The sequence below is a fragment of the Gastrolobium bilobum genome, unplaced genomic scaffold (genome assembly GCF_033153095.1).
Source record: "Gastrolobium bilobum isolate Gb01-03AN ecotype WA unplaced genomic scaffold, APGP_CSIRO_Gbil_v1 utg45908, whole genome shotgun sequence".
Classification (NCBI taxonomy): Eukaryota; Viridiplantae; Streptophyta; class Magnoliopsida; order Fabales; family Fabaceae; genus Gastrolobium; species Gastrolobium bilobum.
Window position 1 is genome coordinate 49,535 of NW_026899248.1, and position 27,727 is coordinate 77,261.

At 34.7% G+C, this 27,727-nt stretch overlaps 1 protein-coding gene and 1 non-coding gene across 3 annotated transcripts; one reads left to right on the forward strand and one right to left on the reverse strand.

The window, feature by feature from the left end:
- Nucleotides 1–941: 941 nt before the first annotated feature.
- Nucleotides 942–6,269, forward strand: LOC133288739 (aspartic proteinase 36-like). Of its 2 annotated transcripts, XR_009748398.1 has the most exons (13): nucleotides 942–1,327; nucleotides 1,457–1,577; nucleotides 2,292–2,719; nucleotides 2,828–2,984; nucleotides 3,598–3,680; nucleotides 3,765–3,861; nucleotides 3,972–4,044; nucleotides 4,198–4,404; nucleotides 4,607–4,731; nucleotides 5,021–5,122; nucleotides 5,192–5,289; nucleotides 5,650–6,008; nucleotides 6,192–6,269. XR_009748398.1 is itself a non-coding variant. In XM_061486554.1 (12 exons), exons 1-12 carry the CDS (start codon nucleotides 1,062–1,064, stop codon nucleotides 5,819–5,821), a joined length of 1,929 nt encoding a protein of 642 aa, XP_061342538.1. In that variant the 5' UTR covers nucleotides 942–1,061; the 3' UTR covers nucleotides 5,822–6,225. The 2 variants fall into 2 exon arrangements, 1 of the variants encoding a protein (XP_061342538.1); XM_061486554.1 differs by having other exon boundaries at nucleotides 5,650–6,225.
- Nucleotides 6,270–27,404: 21,135 nt separating this feature from the next.
- LOC133288742 (small nucleolar RNA R71) lies at nucleotides 27,405–27,509 on the reverse strand. The gene has a single exon (XR_009748399.1). It is a non-coding gene; the product is annotated as a small nucleolar RNA R71 (small nucleolar RNA).
- Nucleotides 27,510–27,727: the final 218 nt, after the last annotated feature.

Below are 27,727 nucleotides of genomic sequence, written 5' to 3' on the forward strand. Positions count from 1 at the left end.
TACTGTACAATTTTCCCATTGTAACAGGTAAGCAATTAAGTTTGGCAAACTTAGACACCCGACAATTGACGTAGTTGAAACGTAGTTTGGCAGTGAAATGGAAAGAGAAGCTTCCTAAGTTTTGGCATGATTGTATAAAAATTACAAGTAATATTTATAAAAAAAAAGTTTTTAATATGAAATAAACTAATCTACTTTTGGAGATTCATTGCAAGCGGAGCGCCTATTTGTTTGAGATTGATGTGAACATCACCTGACGCATAAAGAATGGAACTCCAGCTCACCAAAAAAGAAAGAAATCAAAGAATGGAACTCCATTACTTTTGTTGAACATGCATCAGGAAGTGTAAATATTCCTCTAGTTTACTTGTAATTTTTTTAATTATTTGATTTATCTGTTATATCAATTATTTTTATCACGAATCTTTATCTAAATTTTTTATCAAATGATATCATGTCAAACCATCTTTGATAGGGTAGTTTTATCTTAAAATAGGAAAAAAGACTTAAAATGTTGGTAATTAATAAAATAATTTGAACATCCAATCCAATATAGTTATTAAACTAAAAAATCTATAACAAATAAATCAAACAAACAATCATAATTATTAAAATGAAGATAAAGTACGAAAAAAATATAAACTTAACCAAAAAAAAACTAAAATCCTAATATTAAAATAGGAAAAAGTATTTGTTATTTTAAATGACATAATTTTATGTCTTTTTAATGAAATTATGTTATTTTGATGTGTGTTTTATATTTTTTTACATTTTTTTTAATGAATTAGGAAAAAAAGAAAGTGAAAAAGAGAGAATACAAAAACATACAAAAATAACACAATTTCATTAAAAATAACATTAAAAATAAACCATTAAAATATTAAGAAGGGTAACGTAAACTAATGAAAATCTTATTATCTTTCCTTGAGGGAGACGCTGACTCGACTTCCCTCCTTTCTCTAATTCACAGAGAGGCCTTTCTTTTCTCTCTCGTTTCGATCCGTTCGCGCGGAAGCATAACTCGGATCCTGACTCGTTCGACCAGCCCGAGTCACCAACTCATGGCGCGGGCATCAATTCACCTCATCTCCACCCTCTCCCTAATCCTACACCTTGCGCAGCTCGGTCCTTGTGTCGTTGCCAGCGACGCCGCGCTCCTCCGAAATCGCCACCATGCCTCTCGTCCTGCCATGGTTCTTCCCTTGTATCTCTCCGCTCCCAATTCCTCCACGTCAGCGCTCGATCCCCGTCGTCAACTCCAGGGATCCGAGTCCAAACGCCACCCTAACGCTCGCATGAGACTCCATGACGATCTCCTTCTCAACGGGTGAACCTCTTACGTCATCGCTGCACGCACTTTCTTCTTCTTTATTTATTTATTTTTTTGAAATCAAATTCGTAGAATTGAGATTTATGTATGTTTTGTGTATTTTTCTTGGCGAATTGGATCGTGTAGGTACTACACAACGCGGCTTTGGATCGGTACTCCTCCTCAGATGTTTGCTCTTATTGTTGACACAGGGAGTACTGTTACGTATGTTCCGTGCTCCACTTGCGAACAGTGTGGTAGCCACCAGGTAATGCTTGATTGCTTTTATTTTGTTATTTTTAATTTTTTGCGTGTAATGATGTATACATATTTGGATGATGTGTGCATAGGTTGATTCTCTTTACTTTTTTCAGACGGATCCTTACTTTATATCAGTTAATTGTATTCCTATATGTTGCAAATGGACAATGAAAATTAAATTGTGTAAAAGAGCTTGTATTGGGTTGTAGATATGTTGATGACTCGTGATTATGAAAATACGTGCCTGGGGTATTATAGGATAGTTTGATTTGTGGTCAAGGCTTTTGTAAATATTGATGCACAACCAGCATGTGCTTGGTAAGAGTAAAAATGGAAAGGTGGCCTATTAACTTATTTGAAGTTCATAATTCAATATAGACCTTTAAATAAGATTTCGGAATAATTTTGGCTTTTATATTTTCATAAAAAAAAAAAAAAACGAAGCCAGGCCTTTAAATAAAACTTATATTATTTAATAGGCTATGCTAGGGAAAGTGCTTTGCAAAGGTTGGTCTAACCTATTCGATTTCCACCCCTATTAGTGCAGTAGACTACTTACGTCTTTCATATTGTGTTTCTGAATACCATCAATGCCATGTTGAAAGAGATGTGAAAGAATGAATTTAATAAAAACTTGTTGTACCTATGCATGTATAAGTTGTTACACGTCCAATTTATCTGAAGTAGATTGGATGTTGTGTGTCCAATTTTATTTTAACAGGATCCAAAGTTCCAGCCAGACTTGTCTAGCACCTATCAACCTGTTAAATGCACAATTGATTGCAACTGTGACAATGATAGAATGCAGTGTGTGTATGAGAGACAGTATGCTGAAATGAGTACTAGCAGTGGTGTCCTTGGTGAGGATGTCGTATCCTTTGGAAATCAGAGTGAGCTTACCCCACAGCGAGCAGTTTTTGGCTGTGAAAATGTTGAGACTGGTGATCTTTATAGTCAGCATGCTGATGGCATCATGGGTTTGGGCCGTGGAGATCTAAGTATCATGGATCAACTGGTTGAAAAAAATGTAATAAGTGATTCATTCTCCCTATGCTATGGTGGAATGGATGTTGGTGGGGGTGCAATGGTTCTTGGTGGCATATCTCCCCCATCAGACATGGTATTTGCACATTCAGACCCTGTGCGCAGGTTTGTATTTCAAAATTAATTATCTTGTGGATATGAGATGTAATGCATTTTCTTAACAAATGCATTTTATTAATCTCACACATTTACTCTAGTTTCGGGGTGCGACAGCCCATATTACAATATCAATTTGAAGGAGATACGTGTTGCGGGGAAGCGACTGCCTCTAAACCCAAAGGTTTTTGATGGGAAACATGGAACTGTCTTGGATAGTGGTACAACTTATGCATACCTACCAGAAGCAGCTTTTGTTGCATTTAAAGATGCCGTAAGTTCTTTCATTAATATTTTCTTAGGAAGTTTTTGAAGTTGCATTTTTTAGTCTCACCTTCCATTTTCTAAACACCTTAGATTATTTTCCGATTTGTGAGTTTCACAGTATCATGCGTGGAGCTAGAATAAATTGTTCAATGGGCCAATATATAATTATAACAGTATTTATTTATTTGTTTATTTTTGAGGAGGCCATCTAGACATACTGTAAGAATTATAAGTTTTCAGGGCTTCTAGTTAATGGGATGCTAAGATTGATACTGTTTAGCCTTTCTTAATAAATTTCTTTTAATATACTTAAAGGCTCTATGAATCATCATTGATTTTCTTCATTCAAATAGGCAGAATATGTATGCCATACTTTTAATAGGGCATATATGACTTTAAATACTTCGTAGTTTGAAGAATCTCTAATTTGTTAATTGCAGGCTTCATCCATGGTTTTCTGTTTGTGGTCCCAAGCATATAAGGATTTTTGAAATATTTAATTTTGCTTTTATCAGTGAACATCCTTTAAAGTTTATTTTCTTTTTTCATGTCAAATTTCTAGCAAAAAATTGTAACTTATATACCTTATGACTCTGATTTTGTACTTTATCTGTTTGCAGATTGTGAAGGAACTTCAATCTTTCAAGCAAATCGGTGGTCCAGATTCAAATTATAATGATATATGTTTTTCTGGTGCTGGAATGTATGTCTGTAACCTTACTAAAGAGTCCACTTCACTCTTTCATATTGCAGTTTAATTAACAGTTTGGGTTTACTTGTATTTTAGTGATGTCTCTCAACTCTTAGAAAGCTTTCCAGTTGTTGACATGGTATTTGGGAATGGTCACAAGTACTCACTGTCACCTGAAAATTACATGTTCCGGGTTAGTTATATAAGATCATTAGTATCTTTAGCTGTGTGTACACGCAATTGTTTTATCAAGTCTTACTGATTTCATATTCCCTACGTTTCATGGGGCAATCTTTTATGAAGCATTCAAAAGTGAGAGGTGCATACTGTCTTGGGATTTTCCAAAATGGAAAGGATCCGACTACTCTTTTAGGAGGTAACTTATTTACTTTTGGGAACTCTGCCATTTCATGTTTTGCCTTCATGTGAAATCTTCTTCCTCTCTAATTATGATCGGATGGCTAGCTTCTATGGTATGGGTTTCTACAATATTTTAGTGATCATTCGCAAGTCATTTTTATTTGCGTAGGTATCATTGTCAGAAACACTCTTGTAATGTATGACCGTGAGCGATCAAAAATTGGTTTCTGGAAAACAAACTGTGCTGAGTTATGGGAAAGACTACATATATCTGATGCCCCACCACCAATACCTACAAATTCAGAAGTAAGAAATTCAACCAAAGCATTAGAGCCTGCGGTTGCTCCATCTGCATCTCAGCATAATGTACCTCCAGGTATTATAAGCTGCTGCCTGCTGGTATTCAATCTGTATTTAAAAGTATATACAGAGACATCATGTGTTAACCAGGATCGCGGGTTGCATTTTTCACTAACATATTTCTTCATGCTTTTAATAGGTCTCTGAAATTAGTGCAATCTCTTTAAATGTATATACTCATTGATGGCTGATGTACTTTAATCAACTTAAATGCACAGGTGAACTCCAAATTGCTGAAATAATAATTGTAATTTCATTTAACATCAGCTCGGCTGAAATGAAGCCTCACATTACAGAATTGACTGGACTCATAGCTCATGAGTTAGGTGTTAATACTTCCCAGGTTAGAAAATGGTCACTACATTGCGGCAACATTTTGTTGCATGATTACAGCTTTAAGTTTAATTAACAATTTTAATGCAATTAAAAAGTGTTTGATTAAAAATATACATCACATGTACATAGCCATCTTGGCTAGCTCATGGGTTATGCCATTACCATTGCATGATTACAAAGTCATGGTGATAACTTTGCAAAGTACCCAAATAAGCTTTGCATTTTCAGCAAATTTTACCCGCTAATGTGTTTTTTGTTACTTTATGGTAATGGCACTCTTCGGTGGATGTTCACAGGTTCACTTACTGAATTTTACTTCGCATGGAAATGATTCCCTCTCTAGATGGGCCATAACCTCGAGGCCATATGCTGATTACATTTCTAACACAACTGCAATGGTAAGCTGACATTTTTGCTTTTGTATTTGTTTGAACACTGCCCATTTGATGGCGATTTTCTATATGCAGGGTATAATTGCCCGGCTTGCTGAACATCGCATGCAACTTCCTGGCACCTTTGGAAGTTATAAGTTGATCGATTGGAATGTTGAGCCTCCATCAAAACGGTAACTATTTTCTTGAAAGTAAAAATAGGCTTAAATTTGGAAAGAAACATTTTACCCCTTACTTTTTTGGGGTAAATGTTAACCCTTCAAAAGTGTATGGGGTCTATTGTTGAATAGAAATTCTGGAGAAATTCTTAGGTGGGCATTCCATTAAGCAATTAACATGCGTAAGGGCATTGTTTACATATAAGTTTTCTAACATGACCCACAGTCCCACACAACTTTGCACCTGTTTAGATATAAGTTTTCAAATATTGAATCGAATGCCTACGGTAAAAAGTGTGTATCCGAAAATTTCCAATATTGAATTCACCTTAGCTACTTCAGATATTATTAACACATTTTTCTAAAATGGTGCAGGAATTGGTGGCAGCAATATTACTTGGTTGTGAGTTTAGGTGTTTTGCTCACATTGCTTCTAGGATTATCAATATTAGGAATATTCTTAATTTGGAAAAAAAGACAGCAAAGCTTGCATTCGTACAAGCCAGTGGATGTGGTTGTTCCCGAGCAAGAACTTCAGCCATTATGAGCTAAGTTTATGCTACTGCTGCTTAATATCTTACTTGATTAGTATCAGTAGCATATTCAACTACTATCGAGCAATTTATGCAGACCATAGTCACTCAACTGATCAAGTTTTTTGTTTCAAGGAAATCGCTGTCCACAATATCCAGTGATCATTGAACCTTGATAGAGGTACATGAAGAATTCTATAGGTATCACATCATCTGTGAACTCAATTTTGTTTGTGAATATTGTAATATACAGGTGAATCAAAGGATGGCAGCATAAGGTTGACATACAATTTCATATATTGTAATTGCAGTTTTTACATTTCGTTCCAGCTGTTGCTTATCACTGATTTATGTTAATTTCTTTGTTTCTATTTTTGTCACTAGGGATTATGGTCTAAGAAATTATTCAATCTTAATTCTTGTATATTTCTCACAAGTTACGAGTCGGGCACATTGTTACCCAGATGCTGAAAATGAAAAATTGAAAGAAAAAACAGAATTTCAATTTTAAGATACATGGCTTTTCATAATCTTGCACGATATGCCGCCATTCCTCTTTTTGAATGTCTACGCTTGTTTCTTCTAAAGTAAATTTGAAGTTATTTCCATATTTTAAATGACATGTTAAAACTTGGGCCACCACCACAGGCAAAATTCACTTGTATAACCTCAATTTTATGACCATGGTTTATTATGCAAACGAATGTAAAGGTTATTTATTATGGTACTTGTAACGAGAAAGCGAGGATGGAGTTTGAAGCCATTAATTATAACAGCGGTTAATGCCATTAATTAATGTTATTTTATACTAATTTTTTTTTGTAATTTAATTTTTTCAAGAATATTATTATCGTTACTACTGCTACTGCATGATTAATCTTTTATCTTTTACATATGTTCCATCTCAATATTATTATCTTTTTTTTTAAGAAAATAATTTTACTATATCATTACTACTTAATTTGTATTTTTATTACCAGCACTTACATCTTAATATTATTATTTTTTATTTTATTATTCTATTTTTTTTTTTTTAACATGATTTTTGTTTAATTCTTAATACTTTTCATTTTTATTAAGAATAATGTTTACTTCTCAACACAATATTACTATATCCTGTTACTATTATTTAGCTTTTTCTTTTTAATACCAACACTATTATCATTACATTCTTTTATAGTTGATACTATTCTAATTTTTCTTTTAAAAGTCAGCATAATGGTTATTTTTATTTATTATTTATTAATCTTATTTAAAAAAGTTACACTTCAAAACAATTTTATTGTATATTATCAACATCATATGATTAATATTTTTCAGTCATACTTTGTCGTTTTTTATTTCATTATTGCATTTTTATAGAATAAACATGCACGGTGTTGTTAAATGCTTCTCAAGCCATTTAATATATAAAAGGGTTTTATGTTTATCATGTAACATGATATAACATTACTTTCCTACACACACTTTAAAGAGGTGGGGTCCACATGTTTTTCTTTCTCTTTCATCATTCCACTTTCTCTCTCCATTTTTTTGTGTGTGTTGGAAACAACACTTAAATCATGTAACATAACACTAATAAAACCCTATATAATATAGATATATAATTTAACAGGACAAAGTTCAAAAACTCCCTATAATTTTTTTTTGAATTACTTATATCTTTATTTATTTTTTTAATCACTTACTCCTTATGGTTTTTTTCCATTCGAATTCACCTTTAAAATTGTTAGAAATTAAACTGATGTGCACATTTTACCCTTCTCAGAAAAAAAAAAAATAGACTCATGACAAAAAAAATAAAAATAAAATAAAAATAAAATCAAATATATGAAAAGTATACAATGCTTCTTAAAAGACAAAATCAAAAAAGAAGAAAACAAAAGCAAATTGTTATAAATAATATGAGATAAGTTATTCTACCTATTTTTTTTTTTTTCTGTTTGCCTTTGCCTACCATTCTTCAAGACCATTAGATCATAATCTCACCTACCTTTATTATTTTTCTCTTTTATTGAGATTATGATATAACGTTGGAGAGTGGTAGACAAGTCTATAAACAAAGACATATACCTTATCTTGTGAGCCTATAACTAAATACATGTACAAATCTTCAAAAGGAACTACAATACAAGAATCTCCTACTGTCTCTTATCTCTCTATATTCTCCTACAGTTATTCCTCTCCTAATTATTTTTTATTTACAATACGTTATCCTCTAACGAACTGAGGTAATAGGCCTCTGCATGGATACGAATTCAAATTGTGCAGAGTCAAGTTGCACGAGAAACTTGATCCCTCTGTCGTTCACGGCGTCACCAAGTTTTCCAATCTCTCTTCGTCAGAGTTTCGCTGCCAGTTCCTTGGCCTCAAGCCTCTACACGTTCCCTCCAACGCTCACAAGACTCCGATCCTCCCTATGAATGTTCTCCCTAAGGGGAAATTCATTTTTCTTGTTTGGTTGTGTTTCTTTCTGCGTAAGAAGATCTGAAAGGTGACATAGCTTCTGCACATAATGTTCTGCTTAGCAATGGAATGAATGTTTTCTACAAAGGAACCTCTCTAAAATACAAGATCATTTGAGGTGTATTCGATTTTTACGTCTTTTCTGGGTACTCGCTTTTGAACCTCCTTAATTGGAAGGCCTGCTCCAATGCCTTACTGGGCTTTTGGTCTGATTCACTATCGTTGTCACTTGGAATTATGTATAATTATCGTTGTCGCTTTTCTGAATTCCTAATCAGAAAAATATATTATTATAATTATGTATAATCTGATACAAAGGGGTCTTTATTTATAAAGACTAAAAAAATCTAATTCTTGACCTAATGGGCTTGGCCCAATACAACAAATACTAATAATAATAAAATACCTAATATTTACAACACTCCCCCTAAAGCTGAGGAATAGATATTTATCATTCCCAGCTTGCTAGTAAGTTCTTGAAATCTGTCTGAAGGAAGTCCTTTTGTCAATAGATCCGCTAATTGACGCCCAGTGGGAATGTATGGAGTGGTAATCAACCCGCTATCAAGTTTCTCTTTGATGAAATGACGGTCGACCTCAATATGTTTAGTCCGATCATGTTGAACCGGATTATGAGCTATACAAATCGCGGACTTATTGTCACATAACAGCTTCATGGGTCCCTCACATTTTATTTTGAGATTATCAAGTATAATTTTCAGCCACAGTAACTCACAAATGCCTTGAGCCATAGCTCGAAATTCAGCTTCTGCACTTGACCTGACAACCACATCTTGTTTCTTACTTCTCCATGTCACTAAGTTACCGCAAAGAAACATGCAATAACCAGTGGTAGATCGACGGTCAGTCACGGATCCAGCATAATCAGCATCAGTGTAGACTTCTAAAGAGAGATTGCCATCACGTCGGAATAACAATCCTTTACCAGGAGTAGCTTTAAGATACTTAAGAATTATCTCTACTACCTGCATGTGTTTCTCCTTTGGATCGTGCATAAACTGACTGACAACACTAACAACATAAGTTAGGTCTGGTCTAGTATGAGCCAGATATATCAATTTCCCAACTAGCCGTTGATATTGTCCTTTATCAACTAGAGGACTCTCCTCTTCATAGCCTATCTTGTGATTCTGCTCAATAGGAGTATTAGAGGGTTTACACCCGAGCTTTCCAGCTTCTTTGAGAAGATCTAGAACATATTTTCTCTGGCTGATAAAAATTCCTTTCCTTGAATGAGCTACTTCTATCCCTAGGAAATATCTCAGTTTCCCAAGGTTTTTGACTTCAAACTCAGAGGCAAGCCGTGTTTGCACAATCTGTTTCTCCACAAAATCATCACCTGTGATAATAATATCATCAACATATACAAGGAGCACAGTAAGCTTCCCATTATGGGAATGCTTGAAGAACAGAGTGTGATCTGCTTGACTCTGTTTGTATCCTAAGGTCATCATATAACCTTAGTAAACCTTCCAAACCAGGTACGAGGTGACTGCTTCAATCCATACAAGGCCTTTTTTAATCTACAAACTTTATTTTCTCCTTTCACAGAATCAAAACCAGGCGGGATTTCCATGTAGACTTCTTCTAACTCACCATTGAGGAAAACATTTTTCACATCAAATTGATTTATATCCCAATCGTAATGGGCAGCAAGGGACAACAAGACTCTCACCGTATTCATCTTTGCAACTGGAGCAAATGTTTCTTCATAATCAATGCTATAGGTTTGAGTGTAACCTTTGGCAACTAATTGAGCTTTGTATCTCTCAAGAATTCCATCAGAATTATATTTCAGGGCATAAACCCATCTGCACCCTACTGCTTTCTTTCCATTAGGTCTATCAATAACCTCCCATGTTTTATTTTTCTCCAACACATTCATCTCCTATTGCATGGCTTGAGCCCAATTCCCATCTTTCAAGGCTTCATGTACTGATTTTGGGATTGCAATAGAGTCTAGTGCTAAAACAAAGCTTTTGTGCTGCACAGAAAGATTAGCAGAGGAAACAAAATGGGAGATAGGGTATTGAGTACAAGAGGGACAAGAGGAACAAGATTTCTTAGAACAAGATCTTTTTTCCTTTTCTAAGAGCAATGGGTAAATCATCAGAATCAGTAGTAATGGGTAAGTCATCAGAAGTATTAACATCAAGATCAGAAATATGAGATTCAGGACTTACCAGTGGTTCAGACGATTGAGGTTGCTGCTGAGGCAATGTGGGTTGTTTCCTTCTTTGATATACCAACTCAGGTGTCATAATCTTTCGTATCTCTGGTGAACTTGATGTATCAGTCCCAGGAGGATCAGACACAGAAGGAACAGGAACAATAGGGACAAGAGGAGAATACACTGACATAGGTAAAGGAGTAGACATTGAAGACTCAAAGAAGGGAGGTGATGAGCTTTCTGGTGAAGGATTCTCCCACTGAAGATGAGGACCTTGGAAAAAGGACTCAGATTCCTGAAATGTAATATCTATAGAAACAAAAAATTTCCTACTACCAGGGTGATAGCACTTGTAGCCTTTCTTATCGGGAACAAAACCAAGAAAAACACATTTAATAGCCCTAGGGTCCAACTTACTGCAATGATGTTTATGAACATGAAAAAAAGTATCACACCCAAACACTCGTGGAGGAAGACTCATAGTTGGAATAGAAGGGAAAAAAGAAGTTATAGAGTGAATAGGACTTACATGGTCAAGTACCCGAGTGGGTAAACGGTTGATCAAGAATGCTGCAGTAAGAATAGCATCTCCCCAATAGTATTTGGGTACATGTGTCTGAAACATTAATGCATGAGCCACTTCAAGAAGGTGACGATTTTCTCTTTCAGCAACCTCATTCTGTTGAGGGGTGTCAACACAAGTAAGTTCATGAATCATACCGTTATTTCGTATAAATTGGGAAAAAATGTTATTAACATATTCAGTACCATTACCTGTTCTTAGTCTCTTGATTTTTTTACCAAATTGGGTCTCAACCATTTTATAAAATTGAAAGAACAGATGTGGTACCTCAGACTTTTCATGCATTAAGTAAACCCAAGTTACACGAGTGCAATCATCAATAAAAGAAACAAACCATCTATTTTCAGAAGCATGAGGGACTTTAGAAGGACCCTAAACATCAGAATGAATAAGATCAAAAGGTTCAACACTCTTAGTACTACTAGAAGGAAAAGACTCACGATGATGCTTAGCAAACTCACAAACATCACAATGAAAAGACTCAACAGACTTAGACAAAAACAATGATGGAAGTAAAGACTTGAGTAAACTAAAAGGAGGATGTCCCAAACGCTTATGATGAAGCCAAATCAAAGAATCAGCAGTTGATTGACCATGAGACATAAAGATGTGATCTGTTACTTTATTTGCGGGAGATTGTGGCACCAGATAGTATAGCCCACCTTGCTCTTTAGCATTACCAGTCGTCTTCCCCGTGGCGAGATCCTGAAAAACACAATGGGTAGGGAAGAAGGTTACAGTACAATTCAAATCTTTTGTAATTTTATGAATAGAAAGAAGATTTGTGGAGAGTTTAGGAACATGAAGAGCATCTTTAAGATGTAAGGACTGCTGTAAGTTTATGTCACCAGAACCCGCAACTGATGTATGTGAGCCATCAGCTATGGCTATCGTAGGAGTTCCAATGGTAGGATGATAAGAAGTAAAGGAGTCAGCACAACAAGCCATATGACCAGTAGCACCAGAATCAACAACCCAAGAATGTTTAAAATCATTACATGAAGAAAGGAAAGAATGAGTTTTGGAGCTCATACCAGTCATAGCCAAAGCACTAGTATTAGATGGTTTACTCAGATAATCAAGGATGGTTCGGAGCCGTTCCAATTCATCTGAACGAAATGCAGGAGTTATTTCAGAGGAAGGAAAATGCGCTTGACCACGCATCCTTGCCATCTTTTCTAAGACAGTTTGCTTTCCATGGAGGCGAAAGCATAAATCCTTGATATGACCTGTTCTTTTACAATAAGAACACCATCGATCATCTCTCTTAGGTCTAGAAGATGCCTCATCATAAAACTTTGTAAAGGAACTCCTTTAAGAAGAGGCCATACTGCACAAAAAATGGTCAAAGAAAAGCTCCAAGAAGCCAAAAAATACAGAAAAAATACCAAACGATGTCCGATCAGAGGGGAAAGCACAGATCCAGAAAGAGGGTGAAGAGACGATCAATTTTGCTTTTGGTCGGAACTGGAAAAACACCTCCACGCGCCGGTGGAGTCGTCGGAGAGTAGGCTTCACGCGCCGAGAGAGAGAGAGAGCGCGTGAGCGGTTGGCCGGAGTTGGGCTTTCTACCGTGAGATCGTCCGGAGGTGGCGGTCCCTTCTGTGTCTGGTCGGAGCTGAACGGCCGCCGAAAAGAGGGTCAATCGCGATGAACAGGGGGCTGCCTCTTTGAATACGGTGATAAAAGGTCTGTAGATAAAATAAAAAGGTTTCGTAGGCGCGGAAGCAGAGCCCTCATGACCGAGAGCTCTGATACCAACTTGAAAAGAGTAATCAGAAAAATATATTATTATAATTGTGTATAATCTGATACAAAGAGGTCTCTATTTGTAGAGACTAAAACACCTAATTCTTGACCTAATGGGCTTGACCCAATACAACAAATACTAATAATAATAAAAGACCTAATATTTACAACATTGTCCTATATTATTATTGCTTAATCTACTTGCTTAGCAATTATGGATTGACATGATTATTGTAACCGAACATTATAACTTTGAATTAGCCTCTTTTCTTTTAAATAAAGAAAATACAGATAATGAATTATTATGGTTCTTCAAAGCATTACATTAATTAGACTTTGATGGGGTGTTTGGTATGGAGAATCTGATAGGATTCTTGGGAAAATGTTGTAGGTAAAATATATTTACCATGTTTGGTATGTGTTAAATTTAACAAATACCAGTATATTATTTTGCCCATGAAAACCATTATGTACTAGGCTCTGGAAAAAAATACATTTTGAACCATGGTATTATTTTAATCTTGCGAATGGACAGACCATGATTTCAATATTAAGATTAAAGTGACCTCGAAAGGTATGATTTGACAACTTGTCTGAAACATCAGAGGGATCTACTTTTGTAATTTTGTAATTTTAAGACCAAAATGCCCTGTGCTGAGTGTGCTTCAATATTTGTACATAATGGATAATTTTATAATTTTATTACACATTCCCATCAATATTTCACCATCAACCAAACATAGTATTAGTAAAAATAACCCAATTTTCCTGAAAAATTGGCGCCTACCAAAAACTTTTTTGTAACTTACCCAGTCAAACAAATTTCCCACCATATTCTGGGATTTTTTTTTTCTCCGGTAATAAAAAATTCTCTTATACCAAACACCCCCTGAGTATCTTTAATGCTCAATCTATAATATGAATTATCTTTATTTGAATCATTATGCATATTTATTCAATATATAGTTATTATAGTGTTTTATATAAAATCGTTATCAATTGTCTATATACAAAATGATTTTAAGCCTCCATATGTAATGTGTTTAATCATGTAATCACACATATTGATATGGAGGAAGCCAATTTCAAAACAATAATTAGCAATATAAAAATTGATTGAAAGCTCCAGTAGAGCTAATCCTTGATTACCAAGGGGGACCGAGTTGGCCATAAACTATATCACATTGAGACCAGTAAAATTGACTATTATTACTACAAATGTTCCAGGTAAGGAATGTGTATCGAAAAAAAAATTACATGCTTTTCTTCCGATATGTACTACATTAATATTAGCATGATTGAAAAACATGTCTTGGTAAATCAAAAGAATATTGATTATAATAACTTTATTATTTCTTCTGATATGTACTACATTAATATTAGCATGATTGAAAAACATGCCTTGGTAAATCAAAAGAATATTGATTATAATAACTTTATTATTTGGCATGACCAATTGAATTATCCCGAATCAAATATGAAGCAAAATATTATTGAAAATTCATATGATTACTCATTGAAGAATTAGAAGATTCTTCAATTTATTGAATTTCCTTGTGTTGCTTGTTCTCAAGGGAAACTATATCAACTAAAGTTGAGATTCAATCTCCTGCATTTTGAAATGCATATAGGGTGAAATATCATGCCAACAAATTATCATAAAATCTCTCCATTACACTTGGCTTGTGGTCAGGAGCCAAATATTTATGATCCTATAGTTTTTAGATGTGTAATTTATATTCTAATTACTCTACCACAGCGCACAAAGATGAATCACAAAATATAGATGTGAATATATATTGGATATGAATTTCTTTATACAATATCTTGAGATAATTACTGTAGATTTGGTTAAATCAATATTTGATTATTATTATCAATATGAGGGTGAGAGAATAATTAGTTGGAAAAATATATTAATTAGAGTGCATTATCATTACCTTATATTCATCCTCGTACAAAACAAATATAAGAAAATATATTATACATCAACTGCCAGATGGTTTAACTAACCAATAAGTCTAATATTCCAACTGTAAATGCTTCAATTCATATTATACATGGAAGAAAGATCGGTTCCAAAGATAAAAATCCTCAAAAAGGAGGAAAGGAGCAAATAATTAAGATGGTCATAAAATAGAGACAATTGTTAATCTTGAAGACATAACTTTGATTAAACATCAAGGGATATTCAAGTACCTGAAAATAATGAAAATTAAAATATATATATTAATTATGTCATTACACGAAAAAGTTGGAACCATAAAGATATAGTTGTCGATAATATTTTCGAAAATAATGAAATAATGAAACAAGACAAAGATCTTGAAGCAAAAAATGTTGATGAATGTAAATAGAAAAATAATGGCCAAAATATAAAGACACAATTCAAATTTAAATTTTTTGGATCTATAATCCAATCACATGAAGGTATAAAGCCAGTGGGGTACAAATGTGCAAAAATATAATGAGAAAAATGAAGTCGTAAGATACAAAACACGACTTGTAGCACAATAAAAGTCTGGCATTTATTATATGAAATATATATTCTCTTGTGGTGGATACGATCACCTTTAGATATCTTACTAATATATCAGTATACGAAAAATTGATATGCATCTAATGAATGTTATTATAACCTATTTATATGGCTTTTTTGAACGATAATGATATTTATATGAAAATCCTAAAAGGATTCAAAATTCTTGAAGCATATAAAAATTTTCGGATAATTTGTTAAATAAAACTTCAAATATCATTAAAAGGATTAAAGAAATAAAAGGCGTATGTGGTATAATCACCTTAATAAAATATTTATCTATTAGTTGAATTTTAATTTAAATAGATTTTACATGGATAAAACAAATCTATTGAGTACCCCAATGGTTATGAGATCGCTTGATATAAAGAAAATATCCATTTCGACCCCATGAAAAATAATGAAGAATTTCTTGGTTTTGAAATGCCATATCACAGTTCAATCAAGGCATAATATATAGCGTGATAAAAGGATTAATTATATGACTCAGTTAAGGGGGGTGATATTATGATAATATGTACTCATATGATAAATACAATAAATATTCAGAGGGAGAGTTATACGAATTGCACTCTTTTTTCCATTACAAAGTTTTTATCCCTTTGGTTTTTTCTTGTGAAGATTTGTAATGAGACAATCTTATTAGCGTATAATTAAGGTGAACATCCAAGGGGAGCTATAAAATATTAATAAAGTGGATGTTCAACTCTCTAACCCCACATCTTCTCCCCTTTTATCCTTACATTTTTTCTTTCTTGTTTGTGAGTCTATTACCAGGATCTAACTCTTCTCCAATACAAAGATACTATAAAAATAATAATAATAATAATGCAAGATACTTACCTAAACCACACAAAGGCAGATCCTAAACAAGATTTCAATCACAAGTGGAAGCACAACTATTTCATAGCATTCAATAAATTTGCTCAAAAGATAATTTGGCACCCATCGCTTGATTCATGTTTTGAGAAGCTGATATACAAGACTAATATTTGGTGACTTAGAGACATTAAATGATGTTATAATTAGGGGGAGTAAAGTATCTGCTGCACTCTTTTTTCCTTCACCGCAGTTTTGTCCCCTTGGGTTTTCCTGATAAGGTTTTAATGAGGTACATTATCTTAATGGATATCCAAGAAGAAGAATTATAAATAATAGAGTAAATACCTTTTTTCGTCCCTGGCAATTTTCACGAAGCCCTTTTTGGTCCCCAACAATAAAAAAGGCTCATTTTGGTCCTCAATTCTTAAAAAAAAGTGCCACGTTTGTCCTTCTGTTAGTTGGCATCCAACGGCCCAACTAACGGAGCACAGGTGGACCATTAGTTTGCTGAGTCATTAACGTCACAAGCCACGTTGGATGAAAGAAACGACGTCGTTCACAACATGCCTTATGTCTTGTTGGACTTTTTGACAGGTGACCCTAGCATCGAAAGGGTAAGTGACCCAATATGGTCCCTGTCCATTTCAGAACCCTAAATCAACCATGAACAAAAAAATTCCCCAAAAATTCCCCACGTAGAAGACTAAAAGTTGAGGAGAGTAGAAGTTATTTACTGGATTTGCTGGGGCGTAGGTAAAGGTGAGTCTTTCATCTGGCATGGGGGGCTCAAGTGGGAGTACGTCAATAGGGTGTAGAACTACCTCACGGAATGGAGGTCGAAGGTGCAAATGTGGGAGGCAAACTATCATCTATACCTCCAAAACAGAGAGAAATCCAAATAGGGCATTCTTTTGGTGCCCTAATTTCAAGGTATACATTTGTAATTTGAAGTTAATTAAATTGTAATATTTGCTTACCGTGGTTTGCAATTTTGGCAGGATAAGAAGTCGTTTTGTGATTTTTTTTAGATGGGTAGATAACGTATGTAATGAAAGGTTGGAGCTTGAAGATGGAAGAACACAGAAAGTGGAGTTGGATGTTACTGAAATGGATTTCAAGTTGAAGTATGTGGAAATGATGATGAGTGAGCAATTGCAAGTTAAGCTGAAAGACCAAGGTGTGAAGATTATTGAGCAAGAAGTTAAGATTAATGACGAGGAAAGAAAGCTGAATGAGCTCTACCTGAAGATGGTTTCAGAGTTAGATAGGATGGACAATGACATTAGGCATGTTAGTAGGTCAGCCAGGGTCATAATTGGTGCTTGTGTAGGTGTGATGATGATTTGTATTTTTGTTGCAAGTGTGGTAACAATCAAATATAGTGTACCAAATGTATTTTTTCTTCAATGAAATGTAATGAGTTCTGTGTACTTTAATGAGTAAATGAATGAAGATGCTTTTATTATATGGCTGATTCTGTATTGGTTGGAAAAAAAATTTGTGTAGACTGATTTCTTTGCTCAAGCTTACACTATATGTCAATGGCAATGGAACAAGGTCATGGATTATTCCTTGCCTTCTGTTTGCATAATATGTTTAATCCCTGTTATGAATCCACTGCCATGATGAATTATAACCATTTTATCTACATAATCAGGGTGGAATGAATGTATCTGGTGGAATAATGGTCCATAAACCACATACCACACCTTTTTATATTAAGTAAATCAATCTGCATATCAGAAGTTGGAAGTTGGATGCAGTCATATTTGTTTAAAAATGGGATATTGTGGACTATTTTTGGTCCCTGACAAATTACACGAAACCCCTTTAGGTCCCTGACAATAGTTATCGAGGCCCTAATTGGTCCTTGACACACAAAAAAATGGTGGAGGGACAGTTTAGTAACAAGGTATATTGCAGCAATGGAATGGCCTATTGCAGCAAAATATATCCAGAGATGTATCACAAACCACTAACCACCAACCACAAACATTTCAAGTCACCATTTTAAATCATGACATCATTGTATCACAAACCAGGTTCCACAAATGTATCTAGAGACATATTGCAGCAAAAAAAGCAAGTGATCTTTGTTGATAAATCAGTTGATAAATCATTTGATAAACCACCAACCACAAGTCTTTGAAATATTAGTTTTTGAATCAGAGACTTTTTGCAGCAAAGAAAGGGAACAAAATTTGAACAGATAAAGTGATCAAACAAATGGATAAATCATTTGATATTTGTAGCCATTTACAATTCTAAACCCATCTATCAAACAATTTACACATGACTAAATCATGATTACAGGCACATAACAAAAAGAGGGCCTGTCAGTTGTCATATAAATCAACATGTAATTCACCTAAAGGCCTTAAATACAAAAAAATGCGGGGGGTACAATTCACCATGCCAACAATACAAAAAAATGGCCTATCACAAACCAGTGTTGCCTATACAATAAACACTGAACCTACAAGTGATCATCTTCATTCAAGATGGTCTTGGTGGCCTAAACCCAGGTGTGGTCATGAAATAAGTGGCTCATCCTGTTCATCCTCTGTTTTGTCCTCATAACCCGGTGGAGGAGGCTTATATGGCTCATCTTCTACACTGTCATATGAATCACTTGACAGTTCATTGCCCTCTCCTTCTTCATATTCATCAGCAGAAGTCATATGAAAGTCACATGAGCTGCCAACGGAATCACCTAACACCCCCTCCTCATCAACACTTTGAGGTACAGACCCATCACTCCCTTCTGCAGGTCCAGCCAAAATGTCAGGAACTGCAATGCAATCTTCGAAATAAATTTCTATTTTGTTCCCATTACCTAAAGCAGCCTTAACCATTTCTAAAATGTCTAAGTCTTTTTCAAGAAGACATAACCCAATCTCTAAATCACTCTCAGTAGGCTTAAGCCACCATATCCGTCTACATTTTTTATAACCATACCCCTTGAACAGTGTTTCAAGGTCACGAAGGTTGACATAGTCTGCATCCATCTCTGGTAAATCATCCACTCTCCCATTTACATAAGTGAGCTTCCCTTCATCATTCCTAACCAACACACCCCCATGATGATATCTTATGACTATATATTCGTCCATCTGCATAGAAAACAGAACACAAACATTTTTTACACTAATCTTGCATTATTTTACAGTATCATCAAACCAATCATGATTTTTCACTATTACAATAATACTGTAACAGACAGGGACAACCACTTAGAGATTTTTGAAATGGCCAAGTCGTCCATTGCTACAAACTCGGGACCACAAAACACTACACATAGCAAATATAAAACACGAAAAGGGGACCACATGCAACAAGTTCCGTACAAAGTAAAACCCTAACAATATCTTTACCAGGTACCGCACATGGGGGACAACAATAAACAAAAAATAATGACTCATTCACAAGGGGGGACCACAAATAATAAAGAAATGACTTGGCAACACGTACCTTCTAAGAATGTCACCACAGTCACAACCATTTTTCTGCTGTTGACCAAATAACCACACTACTTCCAAATCCTTCCAACTGCAGAGGAGATGTAAACCCACAACCCACCGTTCCTCACTACCTTCACCCTCTTGTAGCTCACGACCAGATGAAAGGGGGGGTTTCGAGAGGCTCTTGTTCTTGTCTGAGTGTGTCAACTAAGTCAAGATACCAGTGTTGAAGATGTTTCCTCTACAGAAACGATGTCGTCCTCTTCTAATTACAGATGCTACACTTCGCATATACAGAACGACGTCGTTTCTTTCATCCAATGTGGCTTGTGACGTTAATGACTCAACAAACTAACGGTCCACTTGTGCTCCGTTAGTTGGGCCGTTGGATGTAAACTAACAGAAAGACAAACGTGACACTTTTTTTTAAAATTGAGGACCAAAATGAGTCTTTTTTATTGTTAGGGACCAAAAAGGGCTTCGTGAAAATTGTCAGGGACGAAAAATGGTATTTACTCTAAATAATATTATTGTGGATGTCTTGTAAGCCTATAAATAAAGGCATGTACAAAGCTTCAAAAGGGAATATAATACAAGAAGAAGACATTCCCCTACTTCTCTCTCTTATCTCTATATTCTCTTACAATTATTTCTTCTTTGTATGTTTTTCTCCTAATTATTTTTTATTTTACAATACAAATATATTTAAATCAAAAAGAAAAAATAGAATGAGAACAAAAAATAAAATAAAAAATAAGACTAAATATGTTGAAAACTTATAACAATAATAGAAAAGACTAAAAGTAAACAATAAAAATAGTTTAAAAATAAAAAAAATTGAAGACAAAAAAGAAATAGAAGGAAAATAAAATTAAATACGTCTAAATAAAAAAATAGATAGAGGACAAAAAAATAAAAATAAAAATAACACGAAATATGTTGAAATTTTACAATATTGATTTCTTTTTTTATTTGTTTCTTTGTCTTATTTTTTTTCCATTTATTTTAACTGTGATAGAAAAGATTAAGAGTAAAAAAAAATAAAACTATATGAAAAAAATCAAACATGTCTCAGTCGAAAAGAAGAAAGTAGTCTGAGGACAAAAAATGAAAAAGAAAATAGAAGAAAAAAACAAAGCAAAAAATGTTGGAAATTTATAAATTTATTTTTCTTCAATTTTTTTTTTTGTTTTTTATTTTTTTTCTTATTCTTATTTCTTTTTTTTTTCTTCAGTCTATTTTAATTTTTTTTTTAGACTTTTTTTTATTTTTATTCTTTTCTTATCACTATTGTAAGTTTTCAGTATATTTGATTTTTCTTTTCTTTTTTTTCATTAGTCTATTCTCTTATTATAAGGAAATATAAAACAGATAGATTAATTAAGTTTCTAATGCTGGAAAAAATCATAGGAGATAAGTAATTAAAAAAAAAATAAGAATGTAAGTGATTCAAAACAAAATTATAAAAAAAAAAATTAAACTTTTCCCAATTTAATACAACAGTTGACTGCTTCAAGAAAATTTTATTATAGGAATTGTATACGAGTGTCTTGGACATTACTTCAGAAAAATAATAATAAGTATCACTAAATAAAAAGTGAAGCACTTATATAAAAATATAATAATCATTTAATATTTGTTACTTTAAATAATTAAAAATATTTAATAGAAACTATTTATTTTTTATAAATAACCTGGAGGTAAACTCACACAACCTCTTCTAATCACCTTATTTTCGAAATACGGCTCTTAAGACTAGCTTTTCATTAAAACAAAAAGTGCATTGAACTATTGTCATTAAAAAAAGATGAGACTAATCTCTCTTTCAGGGAGATATGATTTTCCTTTGATTCCCAAACAAGGTCAATATTAGATGCAACATAATATTTTAAGGGGCTGGCTCACGCCTCACAAGACGTCCCTAGGACTTTTGGAAATCATACAAGAATTAATATTTATATAGATTACATGTATCCCTCCAAACATTACTGTAACATATAACATGATTTTTTAAAATTTTAATTAATCCAACATCTGATACTGTCAACATCTCAAAAACTTTAAAAACATTAAAAACATAACATGTAAAGTATTCACAAAAGCCTCCAGTAAATTTTTTCAAACTAATCTCATGAAAAACCTCAATAAAACGTCAATAATTATAAAACCATTCTAATTAGTCACAAGCCCAAACTTCAATTAAATTAAAAACCCTCCAAAACTCACAAGAAAAGTATGACATACGCTGCCTTCACATTTTACGGGTCCACCGCTGCGTCAACTAACTCTTGGGTCACAAAAAACTTCTGGGATGTTTGGTAGAGGGTTTTGTTATAGATACCTAGGCAATTTCTATTGATATTTTAATTTGATCATGTTTGGTACAACACTTAAAAAAATTAACTAAGAAAATTCATTGCCCATCCATCTTGATTTGTTTGTAAAATTTCATGAAAAATACTATTCCAAAAACCCAAATAAGAGGTGGTATTTTGAACTGTAATGGGGAAATAAAAAAGAGAGGTTGAAATGAAGACAAAATTGACCCTAGTGGAGTATGTTTTCTCAATCTCTTTCTTATGTGAAGATTCAAAAGGTAGAGTAGTTATTTTTGTAATTTTAACTCATTTTTTCATCAATATTTTACCTTCAACCAAACATAGACTTAGAAAACTTTAATCAATTTCCCCGATAATATTTTATCCTTCCAAACAACTTTTTTTCAATTTTACCATCAAACTTTGTTTTTTATCATTTTCCCATTAATTGTATTTACCTGGTATTTTTTTTTTCTCCTCTACCAAACGCCCCCTTAAGAACTGTTTAATCATGTACGCATAACACATACCATTCCTCAACATTGTGAGAAATTTTTTAGTACGATTGGAAATATTTTAATTAGTTCATCACTTTACGATTAGTCCGATTCAGAGCGAATCTAAGATTAAAGTTTTAAATTCATCTCAAAAATAATACTAGAAGGATCGAACACGTATTCTCACCCTCACCTGCTCAGTTTCCATACGCGAACTGAATTCCCATTATTTGATAAGTCTTCGTCATCTCTAACTGCAAAGGAGTGATTAGAATTTTGCCTTTTATGATAGCATTTAATAAACGCATTAGAAAAGAATAAAGCATAACATATATATAAGTTTTATGACATTATGGTGTCGTGTAACACATTACCTTGGGCCTGACAAATTTAATTATTCTAACCATGCTATCTGTTACATTGTGTCATCCGTGACAATAGAAATAATTACCTGCAGGGTGCAGCTGTAGATAGTAGATTGAAGCCATTACAAGAGACTCCTACCAGCTTTTTTATGTGTCTGGCAACAATAAGTCGTATACGTAGATATTTCATTGTCACCATCATACGCGGTACGAGAGAATATCAAAATCCCTATGGAACTTAAATGATACATCGCAAACATCTACTTCAACTCGCTCTTTCATCAATTCAAACGAATTAATTAGGAATCAAATTTGATGAATGCGCCTCTTTATTTGTTGAACCGTAATTGCATGCCATAAAAACGAATAAGGTTCGATCTAATCAAAGAAAAGAAAAATAATGGAATAAAATTAAATGTGGACAAGTAAAAAGTTAGCACTTATACCTAAAAAGAAAGATGACACTTGATTAAATATATAAAGATTCTATATAGCTTTTGCCAATACTTAAGGTTGATCCAATAAAAATTATAAAAAAAAAATCTCTAAAATACTTCATTACTTAATATTTCAACAAGTACATAAATGTAAGAGTATATTTAGGGTATTTTTATTATATATTTAGGATATATTGTACAATTAATTAATTATCCAATTAAAAAAGCAATTTTAAGAGTTGTCTTTTGAATTTATTATATTATATTATGTATATGTATATATATTGTAAAGAACCAATTCAACCAAAAAGTTTAAGCTAATGGATGAGGCTACATTAATGGTTTTATATATCTCAACATGTCCCCTCACACGAGAGCCCATTGGGCTTGAAGGGTGAACAATGCACAGGCCTACCTACCTGTGCTAAGAAATTTCACAAGAGAAAGTTGGGGGTCGTGAGGATCGAACCCGAAACACGGAGCAACGAAGATGTCTACTGTTCGCCATTGGCCTCTCCACCAACTTGATATTAAGGATGTTTTTCTTCACGGTGATCTGGAGGAGGAAATTTATATGGAGCAACCTCCTGGATTTGTTGCTTAGGGGGAGTCAGGTCTTGTTTGTCGTCTTCGAGGGTCTCTATATGGTCTCAAGCAATCTCCAAGAGCTTGGTTTGGTAAATTTAGCAGTGTTGTTCAACCATTTGGCATGACTCGGAGTGAAGCTGATCATTCTCTCTTTTATCGTCATTCAGCTTCTGGATCTATTTACCTGGTGGTATATGTGGATGATATTGTCATCATAGGTAGTGATAGTCATGGGATCACTCAGTTGAAACAATATTTATGTCACCATTTTTAGTTTAAGGATCTTGGGAAACTTCGATATTTCTTGGGAATCGAGGTGGCCCAATCTAAAGATGGAGTTGTGATATCTCAGAGGAAATATGCTCTGGATATTCTTGAAGAAACTGCTTTGTTAAATTCTAAGTCTGTTGATACTCCTATGGATCCAAGTATCAAGCTTCTACCAAATCAAGGGGAGCCCTTTTCAGATCCTGAGCAGTATAGAAGATTGGTTGGAAAATTGAACTACCTCACAGTCACTCGGCCTGATATTTCATTTGCAGTTAGTGTGGTAAGTCAATTTCTTAATTCTCCATGTCAAGAACATCAGAATGCCGTCATTCGTATTCTTAAGTATATCAAGGCATCTCCAGGAAAAGGCCTTGAATATGAAGATAAAGGTCATGTTAAAGTTGTTGGGTACTGTGATGTTGATTGGGCTGGTTGTCTAGCTGATAGAAGATCTACTTCTGGGTATTGTGTCTTTGTTGATTTCCTAGAAAAGTAAGAAACAAAATGTCGTTGCCAGATCAAGTGCTGAAGCAGAATACCGCTCCATGGCTACTACTACTTGCAAGCTCATCTGGCTGAAGCAACTTCTTAGAGAGCTTAAGTTTGACGACACTGGACAAGCAACTCTCATTTGTGATAACCAAACAGCTCTACACATTTCGTCAAATCCAGTATTTCATGAAAGAACCAAGCATATAGAAATGGATTGTCACTTTGTTCGAGAAAAGGTTCTTGCTGGTGAAATTACAACTTGTTTTGTACCCTCTAATGATCAATTAACAGATATATTTACAAAGTCTTTGAGGGGTCCTCGAATAGAGTTTATTTCTAACAAGCTTGGTGCATATGATCTATGCGCTCCAGCTTGAAGGGGAGTGTAGATAGAATATATCTTTTGTATATCTGCAAATATCTATTTCTTGATTTCATTAGTATTTGTGTTAGGTTTGGGCTAAGCCCATTAGTGTGTTGATGGTCCTCAAAAGTTGAGGCCCATTAAGTGTAAATTGTTTCACAAAACCCATGTTTGGTTATAAATCACTCCCTTCAACCTTCTTCTCTCCATATAGAGCAATTGTTTTGAATAGTGGACAAGAGCAATACTGAAAGTAGGAATGAAGGTAGACCTGGAGCAATTTTAACATTATCATTTTCACATATGACTATTGGGTTAGTTTTCTTTGTTCAGGACACCTAAGGCCCATCAGAAGGAACCACAAAATGAAGAGAGAAGAAAGAGTGTTGCGCATAAAGGAAAAGAAAAACCTGATGTAGTACAACAGCAGTCAAAGGAAGCAATGGGAAGCCGCCACGTCAGCCACATCAGAGAAGGTGGAGGTGCTACCTCTGCTACAGTACGAAAGCAAAGGAGCTGAGCAATAAAAACAGCCACGTCAGCTGCAGCAAAAGGAGTGGAGGTGCCTCCCTGAATCCGATACTCCTACTCACAAAGGGAGCCAAAAGCAAGGGGGACCATCTCCATTTAAAGCCAAGCTGGCAAAAAGCAAAGCTACCATTGGAGAGGATTTAAACAAAGCACAACCCTTGATGAAAGGAACAATGGAGATCAAATGAAGAACCCTATAAAAGGAACAAGCAATCCTCATGAAAGGGGATCAGCGCCCATCCTAGGACTCGTTATTTTTCTTTGTTTTTTTTCTTTTTGTAAAAATGCTCACTAGGAGCTAACTTTCTCTAAGTAGGTGAGGGTTCCATAGAAGTAATCCCTTTTGTCTTAGGATAACTTTGTACGGAACACATATTTTATAAATGAATTTTGAGTTGCTCTTTGGTTTAATTTATTGATTTTGTGAAACCCTTTGGGCTGACAACCTCATCCAGGGACCACTCGGTTGATGAAACACTGACAAAGGCGTGTGGAGCATTATCAAGATCCTGGGGTAGTTTAGCCTGAAGAAAGGAGGGAGAAACACCTGGAATGGGGAGCACTGCCATGTGAATCCATGCTCTTTTGAGAAGGCAACATGGTTTCCTTGCATATAACTCCAAGTACTATGGAGTAACGTGGAGAGTAAGGCCTTACCCTCTGCTTACCTACAGCAAAACAAGGGAAGGAGCAAAATCCACTTATAAATTATGCTACCAAGCAGGGTTAACCAAAGGGATGAAAACATGGAACCCGTGACACCTACTTGATTTTTTCTGAAATTAATCTTAACTCGAACTTCTAGCACAACCTTTTCCTCACGATAACTGAACTGTGTTTTACCAGCTGATGCTCTTACTCTCATTTCGTTGACTGCTCTTGAAGTTACTTAAATTGATGCCTTTTTATTCAATGACCGTGCTAAGTCATTCACTGCTCTCATCTGGTTCAGAATGGTTAACATTGTTTAACTAGCTGCCCAGAGATTGCTCTTCGTGAAGCTTAGCTGAGAATGGTACTTTCTTTTATTGCTCCATTTTACAAATTAAGTTTCCTTTAGCGCTTCTTACTTCACAACTGCTCCCTGAGGACGATAAATCTGGGGCTACAATACCCTATATTGCTTGACACGTACGCTTGCGTATAGTTGAAGAGGGTTGCTCTTAGTCAGAGTAGATTGCTCATGTTGGCAATCCTGATTATTACTCTGCACTCTTGCTCTCTGAAAAAATATTCCCGAGCAGCTCTCGGTTCGACCAAGCAATTGGCGTCGTTGCCGGGGATCATTTGGCAAGAAAGGGTGTTTTTAAGGAAACATTTTTATTGTTTAAATTGCAGTCTTTTTGTTTTGATAGACCTCTTCCATTTGTATGAGCACAGAACCTACAAAACTTGGACTGGAAATAGTACTTTTTGATCCAGAACCCGAGAGAACCTTCAGAAATAGAAGAAGAATTCAAAGGTTGAGAAACATTACAATGGAGGAGGTTGTAAACAATGATAACAATGGAAATCATAATCATGAGCCTGAACAAGGACCGAATGAAGGAAGATGGCCATCATTGAATGATATGGCTGCTCCATTCAGAAATGGTCCAGAACGAGGGTATGTTCCCCCTCCCTTGAATATCCTGAACTTTGAAATAAAACCTGCAATATTCCAAATGATTATGAACGCTGGTCAATTCCATGGAGTGCCCATGGAAGACCCTTACATTTATTTGGACAATTTCACTGAGATAGTTGATAATTTCAAAGTTCACGGTATTTCAGAAGAAAACATGCGGATGCGGCTTTTTCCATTTTCCTTAGCTGAAAAAGCCAAAGAATGGAGGAGAACATTGCCCCCAAACTCCATCACCAGTTGGGAGCAATTGGCGGAACAGTTTGTTACCCGATTTTTCTCCCAAGCAAAACAAGCCCAAGTGAGGGCTGATATAGCTTCCTTTCAAATGTATGATGGAGAAAGTCTGTATGAAGCGTGGGAACGCTTTAAAGAGTTGATACGAATTTGCCCGAATCATGGAGTTTCTGATTGGGGCATCATTCACACGTTCTATCATGGCTTAACCCCACCATTGAAAGCAACTGTTGATGCAGCTGCAGGGGGAGATCTTTTGGATTTTACTTATCCAGAAACCTACCAGTTGTTGGAAAAACTTTCAAAAAAACATATTTCATGGCCTACCTCACGACACAGTGCTCCTAAGAAAGCAGGAGTTCTTGAGCTAAGCTCAGCTGATGCTC

Bases quoted from the DNA above. Each gene is read 5' to 3' on its own strand.
- LOC133288739 (XM_061486554.1), top strand. From the start codon at position 1,062: ATGGCGCGGGCATCAATTCACCTCATCTCCACCCTCTCCCTAATCCTA. The intron at 2,985-3,597 runs GTAAGTTCTTTC...ATCTGTTTGCAG, and splicing joins TTGTTGCATTTAAAGATGCC to ATTGTGAAGGAACTTCAATC. The intron at 5,290-5,649 runs GTAACTATTTTC...AAAATGGTGCAG, and splicing joins GTTGAGCCTCCATCAAAACG to GAATTGGTGGCAGCAATATT.